This window comes from Vidua macroura, chromosome Z (genome assembly GCF_024509145.1).
Source record: "Vidua macroura isolate BioBank_ID:100142 chromosome Z, ASM2450914v1, whole genome shotgun sequence".
Taxonomy (NCBI): domain Eukaryota; kingdom Metazoa; phylum Chordata; class Aves; order Passeriformes; family Viduidae; genus Vidua; species Vidua macroura.
This window is the reverse complement of record NC_071611.1, coordinates 31721569-31741700: the sequence shown is the minus strand read 5'-3', so window position 1 is coordinate 31741700 and position 20132 is coordinate 31721569. Positions and strand designations below refer to the sequence as shown.

The 20132-nt window shown below is 35.0% G+C and overlaps 1 protein-coding gene across 5 annotated transcripts in view; it reads right to left on the bottom strand.

Annotated features, from left to right (window-relative positions):
- Positions 1–20132, bottom strand: part of PDE4D (phosphodiesterase 4D) — a 359916-nt gene that overhangs the window by 179329 nt on the left and 160455 nt on the right. Inside the window, exon 1 of one of the 5 annotated variants that reach the window (XM_054002839.1) lies at positions 3892–4016. The exons of the other annotated variants lie outside the window; for them this stretch is intronic. Coding sequence (XP_053858814.1) covers positions 3892–4016 — 125 coding nt within the window. Of the gene's footprint in view, positions 1–3891; positions 4017–20132 lie in introns of those variants that run through there. 5 annotated transcript variants of the gene reach the window in all.

Sequence of the window (20132 nt, the reverse complement as noted above, 5' to 3'; positions counted from 1 at the left end):
TCTACCCAATGTAGAGTTAAAACAGGAAAAAATGAAAGAATATGACACAGTTTTCATATGATAAAGCAACACACTTTAGAATTGCACCAAAATAAAAGCATTTTTTAGAGAGCATTTCAGACAAAACAGAGTAGTAAAATGTTGTAACGAAAGATCTGCTTGGGAAATGAAGTTGCTCATGCCAAATGAGAACAGAGCAGAAATAAACTAAACAGACGTTCAGCTCCCTGGTTTGTGTCTGCTTGTGCCACAGATTAAGAAGCACTAATGACAGGGTTTAATACTCATGTTTTATATCAATATCTGACTTGCCAAGTGCTCCTTAAGTTGTCACTTCCAGCTCTACCGGGCCACCAAAGCACTGCATTAACAGCGTGCATGATATATTGTATTTAAAAGAAAAATATTTTCCCCCTACACGTTGGATATAATTTCCCCTCTGGGGTTCTTTTTTTTCCTTTCTTTTTTTGAGCAGGAAAAAACAGGTTTTCCTTCTTGGAACAGGGTGAGCTCTGCAACATGGTTCACCATATATTGGGATTCACTGATTGTTTCATTCTGTTTCTATGGACATGAAGATATATCTAAAACATTGTCATTAGTCTAAGTCCTACCCATTGTGACATTGGAATTTAAACATTTAACAGATATCATTACAAAATGGCAACTGGCTTGGTGATTCGACAAAACCTCTGATTTGTACTCCTGGGAAGGACAATATCAGGAACAATCTTTTTGCTTCAACTGGTAGTATTGCAATCCCAGAATTTCATCCTATTCCAGAACATAATACTAATTATTAATGCAGAAATTTCAAGTGACACAAAATTTTAAAAGGCTTGCATATAGGTTAATTGAAATGTATTTGGTATTAGAAACCTGAAATTTTTCTCCTATTTGTTGGGGATTTTTTTTATTAGCATGTGGAAGACTTATGATATAAAAATCTAAAATCAAAAATCTCCTTTGCAACAAACATTTGACACATTTCCTCCTAAAGACAATATGGAATTATCAAATGGAATATCTTCAAGGAATTTGGTGTTATACATTACTGTAAAAGGTATTAGTTTACAAGACACACTGGGAAACATCTAGCTAGCACTACTGCGATAGAGAAATTCTTGTCTTAGTTTTGGTGACAGCCATGAAAACAAGCATTACATAATTTCAAATGTATATATTTGTGGTGTGTCTATTTAGAAGGTTTATATGTTCAAATGTAAGTGATTGGTTTTTCTCTAAAAAGAGACCTGTACTTATCAGGATAATTCATAGTTCTAACTCCACAACCTCAATATGTCTACGTCTCACCTCCTGAGTCCCTTGTTATAAAAGATGCAATTACTTTCCCAAGCCTTGATGATATTTTTGCATTGATGACAAAAACAAAGTCAGCAAAGAGACACCTTGCATGTCAAGCAACACAAAGTGTGATCTTTGAGAAAAACTCTTGTATCTCATACACCCACTGAAAGCAAGAATAAACAAATGCTACCTAATGGCAAACAATACCCATAAAAGTTCTTCTATTCACACTCTGCACTTTTTTTTCTATTAGTCATGAAAAGTCTTGTTGCAAATCCTTCCTCTGAATGACTAATTTGGTGTGTTTGGAGGTAGAAGCATTCTCAGTGACCCAATCATCTTAAATGTTGCATGGTTGACTTCAAGTTATGGCTTCAAGGTTACAATAAATATTTTCATTTCCACTATATAAATACTCTCATTTGTCTTAATCTTTTTAAATAGTTTGAATTCTACTCTCTTACAAGCTCCTAAATAATATTTGACATGACAATACTAATAATTATATTTTGCTTAGAAATTCTTCACCTACAATTTTTACAAGTCCTGCCTCAAAGTAATGCACTGAAAAATGTGACCCATATGTGTTTTGTATATACTTCAAATTAACTTGTACATAGAACCTCTTCTCCCTGAAAAAGTCAGCAAGTAGTCCTGTGTACTATAAGAAGTACATTCCTGCACTGTTGTTCATGAGTTTTCTAAAGAAGGTCAAACTACATGTAGAAAACAATGAAACTGTGGAAGACCTTCAATTACTTATATTATTTTGTTTTTAAACTGATTTGGATTTGAGCTGTCACTAAAGGAAGAAGAATGGATAGTCGCACAATGCATCAACCTCTTAAAAAAACAGAGACCAAAGTATTACATCAATATAATAAAGGTTAAAAACTTAACTAGAACAGTTATTAAACAAGAGAGCATCATCTTTCTAAAAGGCAGTAGTGCAGCAGCCTCCAGACTGGTGTGACACCTTAGAAAGGCCACGGAAATGGAGACTGACAGATATGTCATATCATATTTACCAGATGCTAGCACCAGCCTCCATATTCTTTAAAGACACCTGAGATTGGAATGAATTTCCCACTCTTAATGCCATGTAACAGAGGAAATTTCTCTGGCTTACAGACAAAAAATGAATCACTGGTTGTAAAATCAAGTTATGCATTTGTACAAGATCATTTGTAATTCTGTTGCTTTGTTGGTTTGTTTTTTCTCCCCAGTATATCACCAGCTCTGATGAAGTTATATTGATATGTACTCAGCAAACACAGATGTCCACATGGTGTGGGATCATCAACAGACCAGAGAAATATACCCTTCTAATACCAAAATCAAAGCTCAAGCTTTAGCATAGCCTGAAACTATCCTAGGACAATGAAATAAAATCTTGGGAAAAATTATGTATTGCACTGATTTTTCAAACTGTAAACAATTAAGAGGAAATTAGATTTTGTAGCAAAATCATAGGGCTCTCTAAGCATTACAATAAAAGGTACTCAAAATTTTTGTATTACTGTGGTTACCTTTCTAGCAGTATTTTTTTTAATTAACATCAGAAATATTATGGAAAAGTACTGTTTGTTTGTTTTTTTTTTCAATTGGAGAAAGGTTTTCATTGAAGTTTTCCAGTAGATTTTTCATTCTCCTAGTCAGAATTTGCATTCTCTATTTAAAATCTACATATAACCTTGTAATTTCAAGGAAAAGTACCATGAAATATATAAATACATGAAAGATTTTGGACTATAAATATTGATTTCACCTGAAATTACTTGGGGTAAGGCAGCCAGTATAAAAGTTCTTTTTTGTTCTTAAGGTGGCTTTTTTCATTAGAATCTCTTTCTTTTCTCTTTTTCTTTTTCTTTTTTTTTTTTTTTTTTTAATTTCAAAAATCCTGTGCTAAAAAACTAATCAGATATCATCATTTCTCTGATTTTACATGGAACTTTGCATCCTTTTTTTTTTTTATGGTGGGACAAAATCAAGGGAGAGCAATTTTTTCACACAAGATGTTTTAGTACCTCTTTTAATTCCATCAATAAAGAAAGTTTCTCTTCATGTCACAGTTTGATAAAATTGGATGGAAATTCTGTCACAATGAACAATATGCAAAAAAGCTGTATCAACTACTTTGCTAAAATATGTAACAAATATATTCCAGAGAAAAAGATAGAAGGTATCTAATGTCATACATAATGCACATATCTGACAAATTGGATTAAGAAATAATTTGTCAATAGTCAAATTCCTAGTATGTATTTTACCTGAAATTTAAAGACAATATCTTTAGTTTCACCTTTCATCCCTGAAAAACTTTTGAATTATTGGTAACTGCACATACATACAGCACAAATATAATTTTCTGCTGCTATAATTTTTTCTGTTACCCAGTATTGTACCTTTTTCTTTTTTTATTACACTTCTCTTCCATGATTCAATACTGAGCACACAAACAGCAAAATGTTTTTTATAGCACACCCCTTCTCCCCCTCTCTCTACACACAAGCACAGAAGTTTTAAAGGCAGCAAGCTGTAGACAATGCAAACACTTTGCTGAAGAATAATAAAGTCTCATACCGTCTCCTTTGCTGTTTAATATCAATTGGCTTGTTAATAGCATAAGGTGATCCATGAGTGCAAGCATTCTGGAATCTAGCCACTTTCCCCAGAGCCAGGTGGTCACAGCTGGGTGGTAAACTCATTTTATCCCAACAGAAGCAGCACAAGACTAACAGCCCAAAGGATGCATTCCTGGGAAAACTGGAAACAAAATATTACGTAATCAACGTCATTGAAGTATGCTGCTCCAAAGGAGCTGAGCAGTCCTGTGCAAATGATCCTCATCTCAGCTGCATCAGTCACCATCATGGATGCAGGAAGTTAGCTGTTTATTTCCACCCAGTCATATTCCAACCAATTACTGATTAATCAGATAAAGTAGAAAGTCACTCAGGAACAGATTCCCTCACCTGTGGACACTAACCCTAATAATTTTTATTTTCTATTTTTTTTTCCCCTCTATTTTTTTGGGCAGGGGGGGAGTGGGGGAGACTGACCATAAGCATAGTTTAATCAGTTAAGACTAATATCTGAAAAAGCCACAGACTGAATTCACTTTGAAGAAGCAGGTGGCCCTGAAGAGATGTTTTTGCATATATCAAAAGGAAGAAGGAGGATCTACCTAGTAATAGACTTGAAATGGTCAAATAATATTTAAGATTCATGATGTGAACTCAGACTGATTAGATTTGCTCCACAAATTATTTCCGAATTTTATCTCTATGAAGACTAAATGAAGAACATGTAATTTATTATGTATTTTATGAAGTTTCATATTCTGAGGTATGTTTCTTATTGAATAACAAAGCATTTTCCACTAATACAAAGTAATAAAATGTGAATAACCCTTCGAAGAACCTACTCTGTCTCTGAAAAACAGCGATATATAAAGTTGTTTTCTCATATCTATAAGACATTTTATACAATTCAACAACTCAAAATTATCCATGGAATTGCCTTTATTTATGAGAATACATCTACTTGGCCTCCACTACCTCAGTCTCTGTGCAATGTTCTTAGACGTACCAACTACAAAAAATCCAGGAAAGTATTACAACAGTGCTACTTTCACACACAATAAAATTATGAAGTACATTTTACACTGTAGCATGAAAATCGGAAGGATAGAAAGATATTTATGTCCAACACAGAAAAAAAACTATCATGGAGAAGTGGAAAACTGGGGGTATTTTGTGTGTATCATGTGTAAGTATTATAAGAACCTCAATCTATCTATCTAGTATTAATCCCCTTAAATTCCCAGCATTAAATCAAAGGAGGTTGCAAAGCTGGAAACCTAACAGGAAGCAAAAGAAAAGAAAAGAAAGAACGATATGGCACCTTGTGAGAACAATGGGCACAGGACACTTACCAAAAGGGCAATACCCTATGCCTTGCTCCAGAGGTTGTGACATTTACTTTTCCCAGGCTGCAGTTCACTAGAGAAGGAAAAAGAAGTGAATGGCAAGAATGTGCCCAATATACCTCAGAGGTAGCAGAGGCGTCCTACAAATGGGAAGCAGGATGCCTTGCCTTGGAACTGCTAAAATGAAGTGGAATCGGGAATTCAAAAGTTCAGATGCATCAGAGGGGTGCTCTGGCCTGCAATCACAATGCACCTGGTCCATGTGCTGACACCCTCAGTGCCTTGCTGGAAACGGAAGCAATTTGTCACGGACCCTTGGCAGGAGTCAAAGTGTTCAAAGGATGATGATGAAAAAAACAGGCAAAAGGTGGACAGTCATCCATACTGTGTGTTTTCCTTGCATCTAATACAAATTATAAATGCAATGCATAAGACTTTTTATAGGTTGTTCTTAATTCTGTTTGTGTCCTGAAACTGTTTTTCTGTATAACTTTGCACAGCTATTACAAGACTGAATTCAATCCAGGCAAACTTTCTATTGCATTAACACCCACTCTAAGTAAAGAGGAATCCATTCTCTTGGAAAGATGAAAATGTGACTGATGTGAGCTGAAAATCTGCACTAGTCTTTTAACTGTGACATTAGTATAAGGCTACATCTGATTCTACTTGGGTCATAAAATACCAGCAGTTAAAAAATCTTTCAGAAACTACTTCAGCTTTGTACAACAGAAAGTTAAAATAAATAAATATATCTAACCTAAGCCTCAAGTAGCCATTATCCAACTTGCAAATACAATTACTATGAAGAAAAAAAACCCCAAGCTAAAAAACAAGCATTATTATTATTATTATTATTATGCCTATTATCTCTGTAGTTAAGAAAGAAAAAGAAAGGAGAAAAAGGCAGGGAAAGCAGGCTTAACTAAAAATAATTTAAGAAAAATCAGATCAGAGGAAAATCAGAGGGTTTTTCCTCAGTTGTGGCTTGTTTATTGGGTTCTTGTTTTGTTGTGTTTTTTTTCTTTTTTTTTATATTTGGGGTTTATTTAAGTGAAACTAAAGTTGATTTTAAGCCAGTATTTTTATATATAGAACAGTTTCTTCCTTGTGAATGAAATGGAATAGTTTATTTTCATTTCATAATGGGTACATACGCACAACTGGAAATATTTGTTCCAGATACAAAATTGATTTAATTTATGCATTGAAGATTCTTCACCAAAGAAGGAATTAAAATGTGTACAACAGCACTTCAGAAGCCATGCTGTGTCAGTAAATTCTCCATTGCAGTGCTGATGCCTGCACCCCAGCCACCAGGTTGCCCTCAGCAGCCCTAGACTGGAAGAACTGGGAGGCTCCAAACTTCCTCCCAGTAATGTGTCTTTGAAGGCCTTGAAAATTTACTGGGAAATTTACAGCAAATAATATTTTCCCATCTCATGGCCTGGGGTCACATGTGGGATGGAATATTATATCCACTGTAAAGCACTTTCTTCAAATCTGAACAGCCTATTGGACATGACAATTTTTATCTTATTTGGGTAGATTCAAAGTATGGAGCTATTATAATTTTGAAGTCTCATGGATACCAGACATGCTCCATGGAACTTGTCTGCGAGCTCTTTTGTTCCTCCATGAAGGACGAATTTTTGAAAACAACACATTATACACATCTTCAGATTTAACACCTTTGTACAGTATGCAGCCAGAAAAAGTGAACTCTGACATAATGTTTCCAAAATAATGAATCTGCAGGTAATTAGACCATATTTAAAATAGTCTCAAGGGAAATTTCAGTGGAAAAGTTAGCATTAGGATATATCAAGGCATTTTGAGATTGGATTGACTTTTGTGGAATTTTGGCAGAAAAATTAAAACCACTTAATCTTGATATCTTAAGAGCAATCTAAATTTTTCCATGAAGATGTGGTCTTCAAAAATTCTCTAAAATCAACATTTATGTGAAAAAAATATCTTCAATTTTTGAATCTGATATATTTAAATTGATGTAAAACTAATCCATCTAAGATTTTACTGTGTGGATGGATATTGATATTTTGGATTGCCACACACCTTAATTTAAATATCTCAAAATACTTGACAAAAATGAAATGAAATTTAATCATCGTTTTTTCACATAATATCATTGAAGATTCAAGTATTAATCAAACATCTTCCTATTTACTTGCTTTATGAAAAGCTTTTCAACATTTTTTTGAATTTTAACTTAAAAAGTTACATTTTTTATTACCCTTTATTCCTATACCAAAGTCTCAGTAAAATACTAACCTTGTGTCTTTTAGGGAATTACATTCATTTTGGCATATGGTATATTTGTCTTACTATTTTTATGTATCAAATTTTAACAATATTTGCAAAACTTTGCAAAAGTTTGACATCGGGAAATAATTAGATATTAAAGAATAATTAGAAAATCATCTCTTGCTGCATGAGAGAAAATCACATAAGATTTTGACCCCTATTACTCCTATTACTACGGTTAGATTGCAGAGTTTTGACTAGATGGTCTCAGCCAATGCCATGGGCTTCACTAGACTAGCAAACATTTTAAGGAAAAGTCAGGTGTTCCTCACATTCACAGCCCAAATATATAGAAAGATTTTTCTTCATCTGTATAGTGTCAGTTTCTATCTATTGACTAGACTTTTTCCTTGTGACAAGAATTTTTTCCCAGAAATATGACTGAAAAAGAATCAACAGATAACATGAAAATGGTTTGGCAACATGTGACAAACTTTTCTGATGAAGTTATGGTCTCTCCAGAATACAATTATAATTAAGGACCTTCATTTATAGATTAATAGACTAGACAAAGCTCCTCTTCCCATGATTGTTTTGAAGATTTTCCCTCCATATGTATGTATTTACTTGTCTAAATAACTAGTTAAAATATTGCTGTTGAACATTCCCTGACTGCTGAATAAACTCTAAATGGAAAGGCAAAAGAAATGTGAGAATACAAGTGTTATTTCAACACATATCTTCTTGACTGATGAATATTTGATTGTCTCTCCCACTTTTTAGAGAATGAATTTCCTAAAAAATGTAGTGCTAATTTACTTAAAAAGAAGACTATTGCTTGAATTGTCCAAAACTATTTGCATGGATTTTTAATTAAGTGTTAATTGGTGGTAATCTGAGATAGTATGCCATAGATTTATGGCACACTACATAGTGCTAGCCAAAGCAAACACACAAACAAAAATTCGTAACATATGGATCATATACTAAAGTTGTGAATAAGAAACAGCTCTTGCTTATACCACTGCACAGATTGCATAGACATATTGTGAGTCTTTCTGTTACATATGGGGACAATGAAAATGCTTTTATATAGTCTATGTCAAATACATACTGGAAAAGACTCCCCAGTTCAAAGGAGTTAGACAAATATTCAGTAACAGCATATACTTGGCTTCAGTTTTTAATGTTTAGATTTGTCTTATAAAGATGGATCTGGTTTTAACATATGTTCTTTTAACTCTGCCAATACACTTTTGCTATTGAAATGTAGAGCTACCTGCTGCTGCCCTTGAAGACCCGTTTTTCTCAATTGACTCCTACACACTTTTGCTTCCTTTTATCTCATTAAATAACTCAGGGAATCATTAATGAAGACCTTCTATTCTCTACCGCTCACATCATTAAGCCTTTAGAATAGTTGCAGTGGGTCCATTCAGCTCAGCACCCCATGCAACACTAGCCCAGAAGCCTGACCTTTATTTGGCATGCATCTTACCAATAAAACCAAAAAGGTTTGAAAGATTGAATTTCAGCTATCTCATTGCAAGGAAATCACATTCTTCTGACAGAAAAATTATATAAGGGCATAAAATAGCTGATGAATAGAAGCAATTAAAAATCAGGAGTTCTTATTAAATTCAATCTGCAAGCATAGATAGTGTCACTGTATATAATATTACTCATTACAAGACATATAATATTACTCATTACAAGACAGTAATAGTGCAGTAATTACACAGCAGAAAAATTCTGTTTATTCATCTCACCAAATGAACAACTTCCTTGAACTGCTACTACTATATTTAGAATATCAAGTTAGTATTGCCAATGTTGTTTACTGAGTAGGCAAACGAAGATAGAAATGTTAGCTGCTGGTAATATGCATTACTTCTATGGCATACTAAGTACAAATTTGTCTATTTAGGATTAAATTTTATATTTTGTATAGATTAATAATCAAGTATTTTCTTAGTCCAATTTTTTAGGTACCATTTAATATGTGAGATGTGTTGACATGTCACAACTGTTATCACCTCTGTTATTTTTATTTATTCTATTTATTTATTCTATTTTATTTATAATGTCTTGGTTTCAGCGGGAGTAGACTTACTTTCTTCTCAGTAGCTGTTACAGTGCTGTGTTTAGGATTCAGGTGAAAATAGTGTTGCTAACACACTGATGTTTTGTTTTTGCCAAGTTGTGCTTGTCCTAAGTCAAGGACTTTTATTTTTCCCTTGTCTCATGCTCTACCAGTGAGGACATACGCAAAAAAAACCACCAAAAATCCCTAACAAAACTGGGATGGAACACAGCCAGGACAGGTGATCCAAACTGACTAAAGAGATATTCCACACCACAGAAGTCATGCCTAGGATGTCAACTGGAGTGAATTACCTGGAAGCGTGGCTGATCTAGGTTCAGAAACATGGATCTGACTTCAATCAGCAGGTCATGAAAAATTGTACTGTGCATCACTTAGGTTTTTTTTTCTTTTTATTTTCATACTTATTATTTAAAATTATTATATTATTTTATTTTCAAATATTAAACTGTTCTTATCTCAATATACAAGTTTTACTTCCATTCTCCTCCCCATTCCATTGCAGGGGGCAGCAAGGAGAAGAGAAAAGGGGTTGAGCAAATGGCAGCACGATGTTATCTGTAGCTGGGTTGAAAACCATGGCAAATGTACAGGTTTTATATCAGGCTATGTAGTTCACTACAGTTTTCCACAGATAATTAATTTTCAAGAAAGATATTTTCCATCAGAAACTGTCAATTTGTAAAGGTTATGACTTCTGGTTAGTTTTCAACTTTTTTTTTTTTTTTTAAGTGACAATTCCATGAAGAAAGTGAAGAACTGTGCTGTCCTCTTTAACACTGACATTACAAAGGCCTTTTGATTCCCATAGATAAACTCTAAGGAATAGATATCCCTACTTGGTATAAATTCATCCCAACATTCCATGACATTTTAAAATTTATAGTATAGATCTAATAGTATTCTTCATCTCTTCCCAGAATGATATAACTAGGCTGTCTTAAAACCATCCTATAGAACAAAACAACATAAAACAAAACTCACAGTGATACTGTCCATATGGCTGTCACACCCCACACAAATCACACATGAGAGAAAGAGCAGAAGGATGTGCCTTTAACTTAACCTAACTGTTGGGAAAAATCCTTTCCTGAAGGCAAAGGAGTCTTAATTCTACATTGCCAAGGAAAAAGGAGGAACTCTTGCACTAAAAACAGAGTGATCTAGCATAATTACAGGATATATCTTGATATATGTTGTAGCAAGCTGAGTTCTTCTTACTCTGAGAAATTTTCACAGTACCTTGTTTACAGCACTGTTTAACATGATCTATCGCTCTAAAGAGTTAAGGATTTGTCGAGGAATCAATATTTAAATATTTTTTCTTATATTTAAAAATAAAATAACGAGATCCTGAGTGTCTTACAACAGTTTTGACTGCCACAACCTGTCAGAGCTGAGCCTGGATAAAGGTACATGTGTGTACATACACATAACTGAGCTGCTTCCAGCTTCCCTCCTGCTCTTGTGTGGATTAGGGTGCTCATTTGAGCCCCTGGTGAACTGATTCCAATTACTAATTGAAAGAGCAAAGAAAGCTGTCATATTTTGCTAAGATGAGTATTCAAAGTTCTAGAATGAAAGAAATTATTCCCAAAGAGTACTGATATAGTTTCCATTAAAAGTGCCTATTGCAACATCCACAAATGTAATGTCTAGGATAGTGATTGTTGCATCCTGGGATTGCGTTTTAGGGGTTCTTATTTGTGTTAGCTAGCCAAGTCCTGGGTACTCCCACGCTTTCCCCGTGTCGTTCCCCCCACCTCCGCGGTGTCTGGCCCCATGCTGCCTGCTGTTGGGCTTTCCCCTCTGCCGCTCCTGTAACCACTCCCCCATCCGGCCCCAGGAAACCCCATGCCTGCCACCCCATCCCCACGATCCCACTCAGCACGAGGCTCCGTGTCCGCCCCTGCGATTCCCTGATTGGTCGCTGCCCTACATCATCACTGGGGGGCAGTGTCTGCCCTTCCTATCACATTCCCTATATCATCCCACTCCCTCCCGGGTCCCGCCGCCATTTCCCCCACGTGGAGTGGGAAGTGCGGGTCACTACCCCCCCACCATAGCTCTCAGCGACAATAAAGCCTTCCTGCCTTCCTCGCGGGTGATCTGGACATTCCTTCACTCTTTACCTCGGATCCTGTAGCACGGGCGAGAGAACCCGGCAGACCCTGACCCGCGTTCCGGTGCCAGCGGCACATGGGAGACAAGTGGCGAACCCAGAAGTCCGGGGGGAGGCGGCACCAGAGGGCGTCGGAGCTGCCCCGGACCAGGGAGAAAGAGAAAACGCCGCAAGTGATGTCTACCTTTAACCAGGGTATCATGGGATCCTTTGTACCTCTTCTGTGGAACTGCTGAACATTAATTTGTCTTTCTGATGAGTGATATGACCAAAAAGATGCCATAAAAAAACCCCACAAAATAAAACAATTACATCATTAGTTTGCAAATTAAATACCAGAAATACATAGCATATATTTTTGGCATTGATCTTTCTGTGTCTGACAATAGAAGAGTTCCCATAATTTTAGATGTTCAGGTTACTGTAAAGATAAGTGTAGACCCAGATATTATACTGTTGAACACTTCAGAAAAATGAACAAAGGAATTAATTTTTTTACCAGTCAGGACTCACAATGTTCTATAGCCAGTGGGACAGAGTTACTTTTTAAAAGGGTAAAAAAAAGGGAAGGGGATTCTCCACAAAAACCAGTGAAGATAAAATAAGAAACTGTCCTGTCAGCCTCAATGAATATATAAGGTTAAAGTCCTTTGTAAAAGCTCACAATTAAACATCTGAATACTATCAGTTCATGTATGCACAGTCAAAATTAACTTTATTAAATAAGGATAATTTAATTCTTTATAAATCTAGAATGTCAAAATTTGCAACACATGTTTCTTAATGCTTTTCTTTTGGTACGGAATTTTAAGTATGTTGTAGCAGATGAAGCAAATTGAAAATACAAGAATATTCCCAGTTATGAAAATACTGCATAAATCAAAGTCGGTATAGAAAAAAACAAATTTTTTCCACAGAGATCTTTTAAGTTCTGCACTTTAGCTATTCACTATGATAGCTGTAACACTTCGTGCTGCACCAACCATATTGACTATTGAACTCTTTTCCTTGATACCATCATCCCAAATTTTAATCTCTGCTACAAATAAACTTCATGCACTGCAGAGAAAATTACATGCTGATTTGCAACTGAAATGAACAGAGAATCTGCTTCCACATACAGGGACACAGTTTCTGTGTTGCTGCATGTAGGGTGACAGGTATGCTATTATGATTTGCTTTTTATAATAAAAGAGCAGTTTTATTTCTCATGCAGGAAGTGGTGAGAAAAGTTTCATTTCCCCTTTTCAAAGTGCTTAAATAATTAGTATTTAGTCATCCTCTCTTCCACTATAATGGATGCACCTGTTTGTAATCTATGTCTATCATGGAGAAGTTTTGATTTCTATCATGACAAAATGCAAGCCACCATCACTTCCTAGAAAATATTTCTTTTCAAAATGGCTTCATTGTATGAAATAAGTCATACTGCTTCATGGGCTGAGCTGCAGAGCAAGAGTTAAGGAGAACAATAGGGTCACTAAGTATTTGCAAATATTACTTCATACTCCTTCCAAAATTCATGAGCATATATTGAAGACCAATATAAAAGTGAGGAGAAACATTAAAATTGAGCTATTATCTCATTTTTGTATTGTAAATAATTGTTAATGCATAATAATTTAAGTAAAGTAAATAACATTCATCACAAAGCTCTTGAAGCTTTGTACTAAAAGGCTGGTTTTCCTTTCATGACCATAAATTTGAAGTCCATTTAAATTTCTCATTTGAACTGCTAAAGACTACCGGTTAAAGGCTACTTACTTCTGTGTTATCAGAGACTTAAACTAGTGGAGAAAATGAAATAAATCTGCTCTGTAATGTTGACATTAATTAGAACGTTATAAATACAAATGCTAAGGTGACCTTTGTCAACACTTTCATGTTTTCTATGGCTTGAAGTTAAACCTAAGCACCAGATGACACATGATGTTATCTTAAGTATAATTACAGCAGGTAAAATGCCTGAGAAAAATTTCAGGAAATTGCCTAGCAAGCCCTGAGAGAAAAGGAGGCAAGTTATTTTCAGGGCAGGAGTTGGGCAAGTTATAAAGATCACAGTCCCTTTTGCTTTATGTAAGTGTCAGTGTAGATTCAATTGTGGAAAACTGATAGATTTTACCCTCTCAGGATGGTGGAAATGAGGGGTGCCAGCATAATCAGTCAGACTGTAATCCAGTCTTAAATTTGTCACATGATCCCACTAACTTCATATTAGCTGTTTGATACAGCTGAACATCATGTTGCTTGTTAGAGCATTTTGAGAACTGCTCTGTCTCCAAGATAGACTCTGAGAGTTTTACTTGAATGTGGATATGTGGATAGAGCAAGCTTTCATTTTGATGAAAGAGATACTCACAGTTACACTCTGTGATCATAGCAGGACAGAATTCTCTGTGTGAACTTAGTCTTGTAATCTATTCTGACAAATTTGGTGACCTTTTTTCCCTACCCAGAAATCACAGAGAAGACTCTCTATACTGTTGTTCTTTCGATACAATAAAGCATGGATGAAATTAAAATTTTGCAGATGTTACCAATTAATTATTACCTTGATTTCAGTGGAGTTTTGTTACTTTAGTAACTGATTTCAGTTGGTGTGGCTGTGAAGAGTCATTTCGGGAGGTTTAGCCATTATTGTGGTCGAAGCCTTTGTGCACTTCCAGTTAAGGAAGTAGCCATTTGGAAAAGAATACTGCATAAAGAAGTGATATAAGCAGAGCAGTTTGAAAAAGGCCCAAATGAAACTGCTCATGAATGACATGGAGTTGAATTTAAGTCTAAGGAAGTAACACAGTGCAAAGAGAAACCTTCTTTGGAATAAAGCATATAACAGAGTCAATTGTAGTGGAGGCTTTTGGATGTCAAAATAATGTGAAATCATACCTCAGAACTGCATGAACACAGAATGAATTTGTACTCAGGATGTACTCACTGTACATCATAGTTCCGTTTCAGAACAAGACATGGTCTCATCCAAATACAGTTTCAGAATATGATGGAATTTTCTGTTGAGAACCCCAGCAACTCAAAACCACAAGAGTGACAATGGTTTATGTCTGACAAGTAATTTCCATGCCAAACTCTTGAAGCAAAAAAGGTTAAGATGTAAGAAGAAAGAATAAAATTTTGCAGGATAACATCACGATATAGTGGAGTGGTATACAATTTATGTGTTCAACATATAAATATGATCTCAAAATATGGTTTTTCACTTTTTAGAAGACTGAAGTATTTGTAAAAACAGGACAATTTTTTGTTTTGTTTTCTGGAAGCTGCCAGTGAACAACAAGGTTGGGAATAACAAACAGAGCACGTGCCCAAAGGATATCTGGAATAGGGGAGAAGATGGGGAATAGAGTCATGCTGATAAAACAAGGCAGGTTGTGCTGAGTTGAAAGGGTAGAGAGTAAGACAATAAAGCCCATTTCCACTCAACAATGCTGAAAGTTTCCTGTGCATCTCTGATGACAGGGTGCAGACTAGAATACTGGACTGTGTTTGCTTCTTCCGGGTCCAAAATGAAAGAAAGTATAAGCACACAACTTGTAGAAGAGTCGGGAAACAGGCTACTCTTCTGGTCTAAAAAAGGTGAGTGATTCAGAAAAATTTACCAAAGCATTACTATCCTCACATTGGTCACAAAGCCAAAACTAAATGGAAAAACACAGGATCTGTAATTTCCCTCTAGATACCTTGCATTTTCTATATGCAAGAAGGTTACTGTACCAAAGTCATCTAGCTCTATAGTGTAAAGTTATTTGTATTAGGATTATGTAGGAGACTGAGCAAACTATATTATGTTAGTTATTTTACATGCATTCCAAATATGGAAAGTATGCAACAACCTTATAGTTATCTGATGTCATCCTAAACATGTGAGAGTACTTACCTCAAAATGAGATACAAACAAAGATTTTGAGCTTATCTTAGCTGCAACAACACAAACCAGGTACATTTCCATTTCTGCTGTCACCATCTGTAGCACACACTACCCATGATTGCTCCTCTTTTATTAGCCCATTTGCTCCAAAACAATTTGCTACTCCTGTCCTTATGACTTCACAGCCTTAATTCCTGTAACAGCCTGTTAGAAGATACATTATTTGGTCTTTTGAAGAACACATTCTCAGTGCTTAATTCTGTTTCTATACTATAATAAAACGAGTTTGGGAATGACAAAGAAAATGCATTTAAAACCCAGTAAAAGTCCATGGTATGCTGGGCAACAAAGGTTTCATAAAAAAAAACAAACACCTCAAGCTTTTAAGTCAATAAGATTCTGCTACTAAATACATGATTTGCATACATTTTTCCTCTAGCAGAAAGAGCAGCTGCATATTAAATTGGTTTGACAAAGCATTTTAGGAAAATATCAGCAGAAATTGCTAGAATTTAAAAAGCCAATATTTAAACCCAAAAAAGATTGGGTTAAAAAAAAATTAAAATTAGAAACAACTCTAAAGCAAGGCTGCATTCTATTTCAGTTTGATCTGTGTTTATGAGAATGCAATTGTGTTTGCACCATTTGTCAACATTGTCACTTGTGCATGCATGAACTACTGTAAGACATTATGTGTATACACAAGATATTACCTAAATAGTACAATTTGCACAGTTGAATGGTCCCTGCAGAAATAAATAAAAGATCTCACTTGAAATAAGTCTGTTTCTTTATTTTGCATGGTACAAAAGAAACTCATTCTACCTTTCAAGCCCCAATTCCTTCCCTCTTAAGCCACCCTTTCTGAATGGTTCTATTATTTGTGCCTTGAGGATGGCAATACAGAGATCACAGCAGGCAGTTCTCAACAGGCTCCTAGTCAAAAAACTCACAAAAGTCAGATTCAATCTAATTTTCTATCAGAAAGCATACAGAACCATGCAATCTGCTAGCACTAGAAAATAAGATGTTGCCAGGCCCATGTGTCATGGCTGATTTTTACTATACCACAGAACTCCCTTCTCTCCCTCAAAGGGTATTTTACAAGAATTTTAGTCATGTGGAATGGACATATTCAAACACAGGTGTGTTTTATACATATTTATCTATATACAAAAATACATATTTAACCTCTCCCCTTTACTTATGATGTATTAGTCTGAAGTAAAATATTGTGGAACATGGTGTTGAAAGCTTTACAGGATTTTGCTGGTTATTTAAATGGTTTTGCTTTTTTATTTTAACCAGAACTGCAGAGCAAACTTTTTCCAAAGGAAAAAAAAAAAAAAAATACATTTGAAAGATAGTTTCTATTCCACAACAGCTCAGAGCAAGACATACTATTTTAGTATCTTGAGCAGCAAAATGTAGAAACAACTTGCATGAATTTTTAAACTCCTTATAATGAAACCTTAGTGAATTTTCTAATTTCCCTATTCAGCTAATCACTTGCTATACTAAAATCCTTGTATTGCACTCTACAGGTTGATTTGGTAACATACTCCTTGTCAAAACATTTTTTGCCTGAAGAATGTTATCTCATATACATCTGAAAAATAACATCTATTATGAAAATATGTTATATGTATATAATATACTTTAAAATTATATGTATATAAAATATGTCTTTATCATAATGTTAGCCATTATTTTTCTCCCTGATATTCTTGAAACAAGTACTGAAGTCTTAAAAATCTCAGTACAGAGTCACTATGTAGACTCACCAAGAAGTCATTAATTGAACACTTAAAATGTGGAAAAACCCAGCATGTGTGCTTCTGATTTGTTGTTCTTGTTGCTTCTCTAAACTTATTTTATTGTCTTTTAATTAGAGGAATATCTGAGTTTTTCAGTTAGGTTAAATAATTTAGTTATGTACAATACAGAGAAATTTCAATTTACAATAGACATTATAATCTCCTATTTTTAGAGATTATAACTTCTAACTGTAACTTTTGAAGGTAATCTGAAGTTCTTTAGGTATTAAAAAGCTAAATTAGACATTTTTTAAAATGAGGGAAATACTAAAATATTGCTTCTATTCTTTTTACTTTTAATCAAGATGGTCTTCACCCATCATTCCAAAATTTGCAGTTAGTCTTGTCCTCATTAGCCTTTGAATCTTTCTTAAAGTAATTTTTTTGAGCTGTTTTAATTTTCATTTTCCAAACTATCTAGCTCAAAAATAATTTAACTTTTTACCATGGTTTCAGATATATGTGCACTTGTATATATATGTATGTGTGTCAACACAAATATAGTGAATTTAATGTAGGCAGTGCATAATTAGGCAAACTAAATTCATACAAGATTAAAATTTATAATTATTTTTCAGATGTGTCAGAAAAGCTTTAGTGTCTAGCAAGCACAAGAACTTGAGTTTTGGAGTGGAACATGTAGAGATTCCTAGGCCAGTATGAGTCCTGGAGCATTTACCAGTGTGACACCAGTACTACAAAGGTCAGGTAGATAGATGAAATTAATCTCTGCTAGCATGTCAGCCTTCCATGGTCATGTCCAGGACCCCTGGAATCCCCTTAGCACCGTTAAACTTTCAAAAACTCAGTTTTGGAGAATGATTACAGAGGACATCACCACTTCAAATATCTTTGGTTAGGCCCTGAAGAGCACTGGCGTGTGAGATTCATATTTCTGCTGTAAAAACATTCACTTGTACCATTTTCCTTGTAATTATCCTCAGTCTCCTCCTCTGTTGTTTCTCTTTTTCTTGTCCTTGGCCTTCTAACTAAAAGTTACCAGTTCTAGACTGGCTAAGGCTGCATCCTGCATTCTTGTAACTGTAGCTACAATGGAAGCTATCAGTAATAGCTTCATAAATAGCTTCAATTGAGCACAGACAATGTATTTTGGAGAAGTTCAGAAGGCCATCTGTTCTACTGCTTCATCAAATGGATGTGAGACAAACTAAAAAGAACCACGATTAAAGGCATTTTCCCCTGTTTTTTGTTGCAGTGTGCAGCTATGCAAACGGAGCAAAAAGGCTTTGTGAATTTGAGATGGGAGTTTCTGTTTCCTAAACCTAAAGCTGGAGTTTCTATTCTGTATTTTTACGTGTATTCATCCTTCCCCCTGAAGCTATTCCCATTGGATTTTACCTATAATGTATTCACACTGGGCATTGTTCTATTGGTTTCACCTTATCTCTTATTTTCCCCTATATAACCTGTAACTCAACCCCTGACCATTGTCACTTGTATGTGCGGCGATCGAGTAAATACAACCTACTTTGGACTGCACACAAGTGTCCAATCTCTTGAGTCTCTTTATCCCGGTCTTGATCGTGCTCTCTAAATAGCTCTATCTGTATCAAACGAACCATAAAGGTGTTTGTTGCTTCTCTCCAACTGCTCCCGGAAGCACCTGGCCAGCGCCCCGGGAAAGAGTAGCCGGGCGAAAACAAGGAAGTCAGAGAGAGAAAAGAACAAAGCAACAGTTTTTCACTTTTTACTATTGCCTTGTAATTGCCTTGTTTCCCTTCAAGGAAGCAAGATCAGATTGTACTATAGTAATTGTACTTCACTGCTTCAGGTACCTTGTGTCACACCTTTTCCAAAAGGGCAGTTTCCTCCATCTTTGATATGAGCCAAATAACTTTCAAACATAGAGATTTCTGCCACGAAAACTCTCTGGGTATGTATTTCAGCCTTATAGCAAATAGAAGAGCCTTTACCATAATAGTGTGTCCCTAGACCTTGGAGAGGAGGCAGCACTGCCTGCAGTTCACCTGGGCAGTCTGGCAGTGCCATCAGCATTCATACATCATGTACTGTTCTTCTAAATGGGTTCTCTCACCAATTTTACACAAACTAATCCTCTGTAATTGGTGCATTTCTTCAATTAAAGAAAGAAACGTAGATAAGCATGTAAACCAAAGTAAATTCTTACCAAATAGACCTTCATTTTTGTTGTCTTGATTTTTACCTCTTTCATTGAACTTCAAGAAGGCAGAGAGGAATGTTAGGAAGAAAAGGACAGAATACTTACCTAGAAAATAGAACATTAAGAAAGAAATCATTAGAACACGGAAGCTTACAATTTTTACTTATATCAGTAGCATATAAAAATACTTACAGAGGCCCTAGAAAAAATTATTGTTACTCCTAAGGCATTTTAATTATGAATTAATGTGAAGTTAGCACATACATACAGGACACTATGTTTCTTTGGATATTCAAAAATATTTCTGAATTTTGTTAAGAATTTTGTTTCTTAGAATATTTAAAATTTAATACAGCATTTATTTTTGACACCTTCTATACAAAATATTTATATCTTTCTGTGGACAACATAATAAAAATTTTTATTTCAATTATTATTTATTTCAATTTTTATTACAATTACTACAGTCACTACAGTCATTAGCTTCTAGTATATATTTTTGTGCAGTTGAATCTAAAATCAGTTTTACTTTATTATTGTTGAATATAACTATATTTAC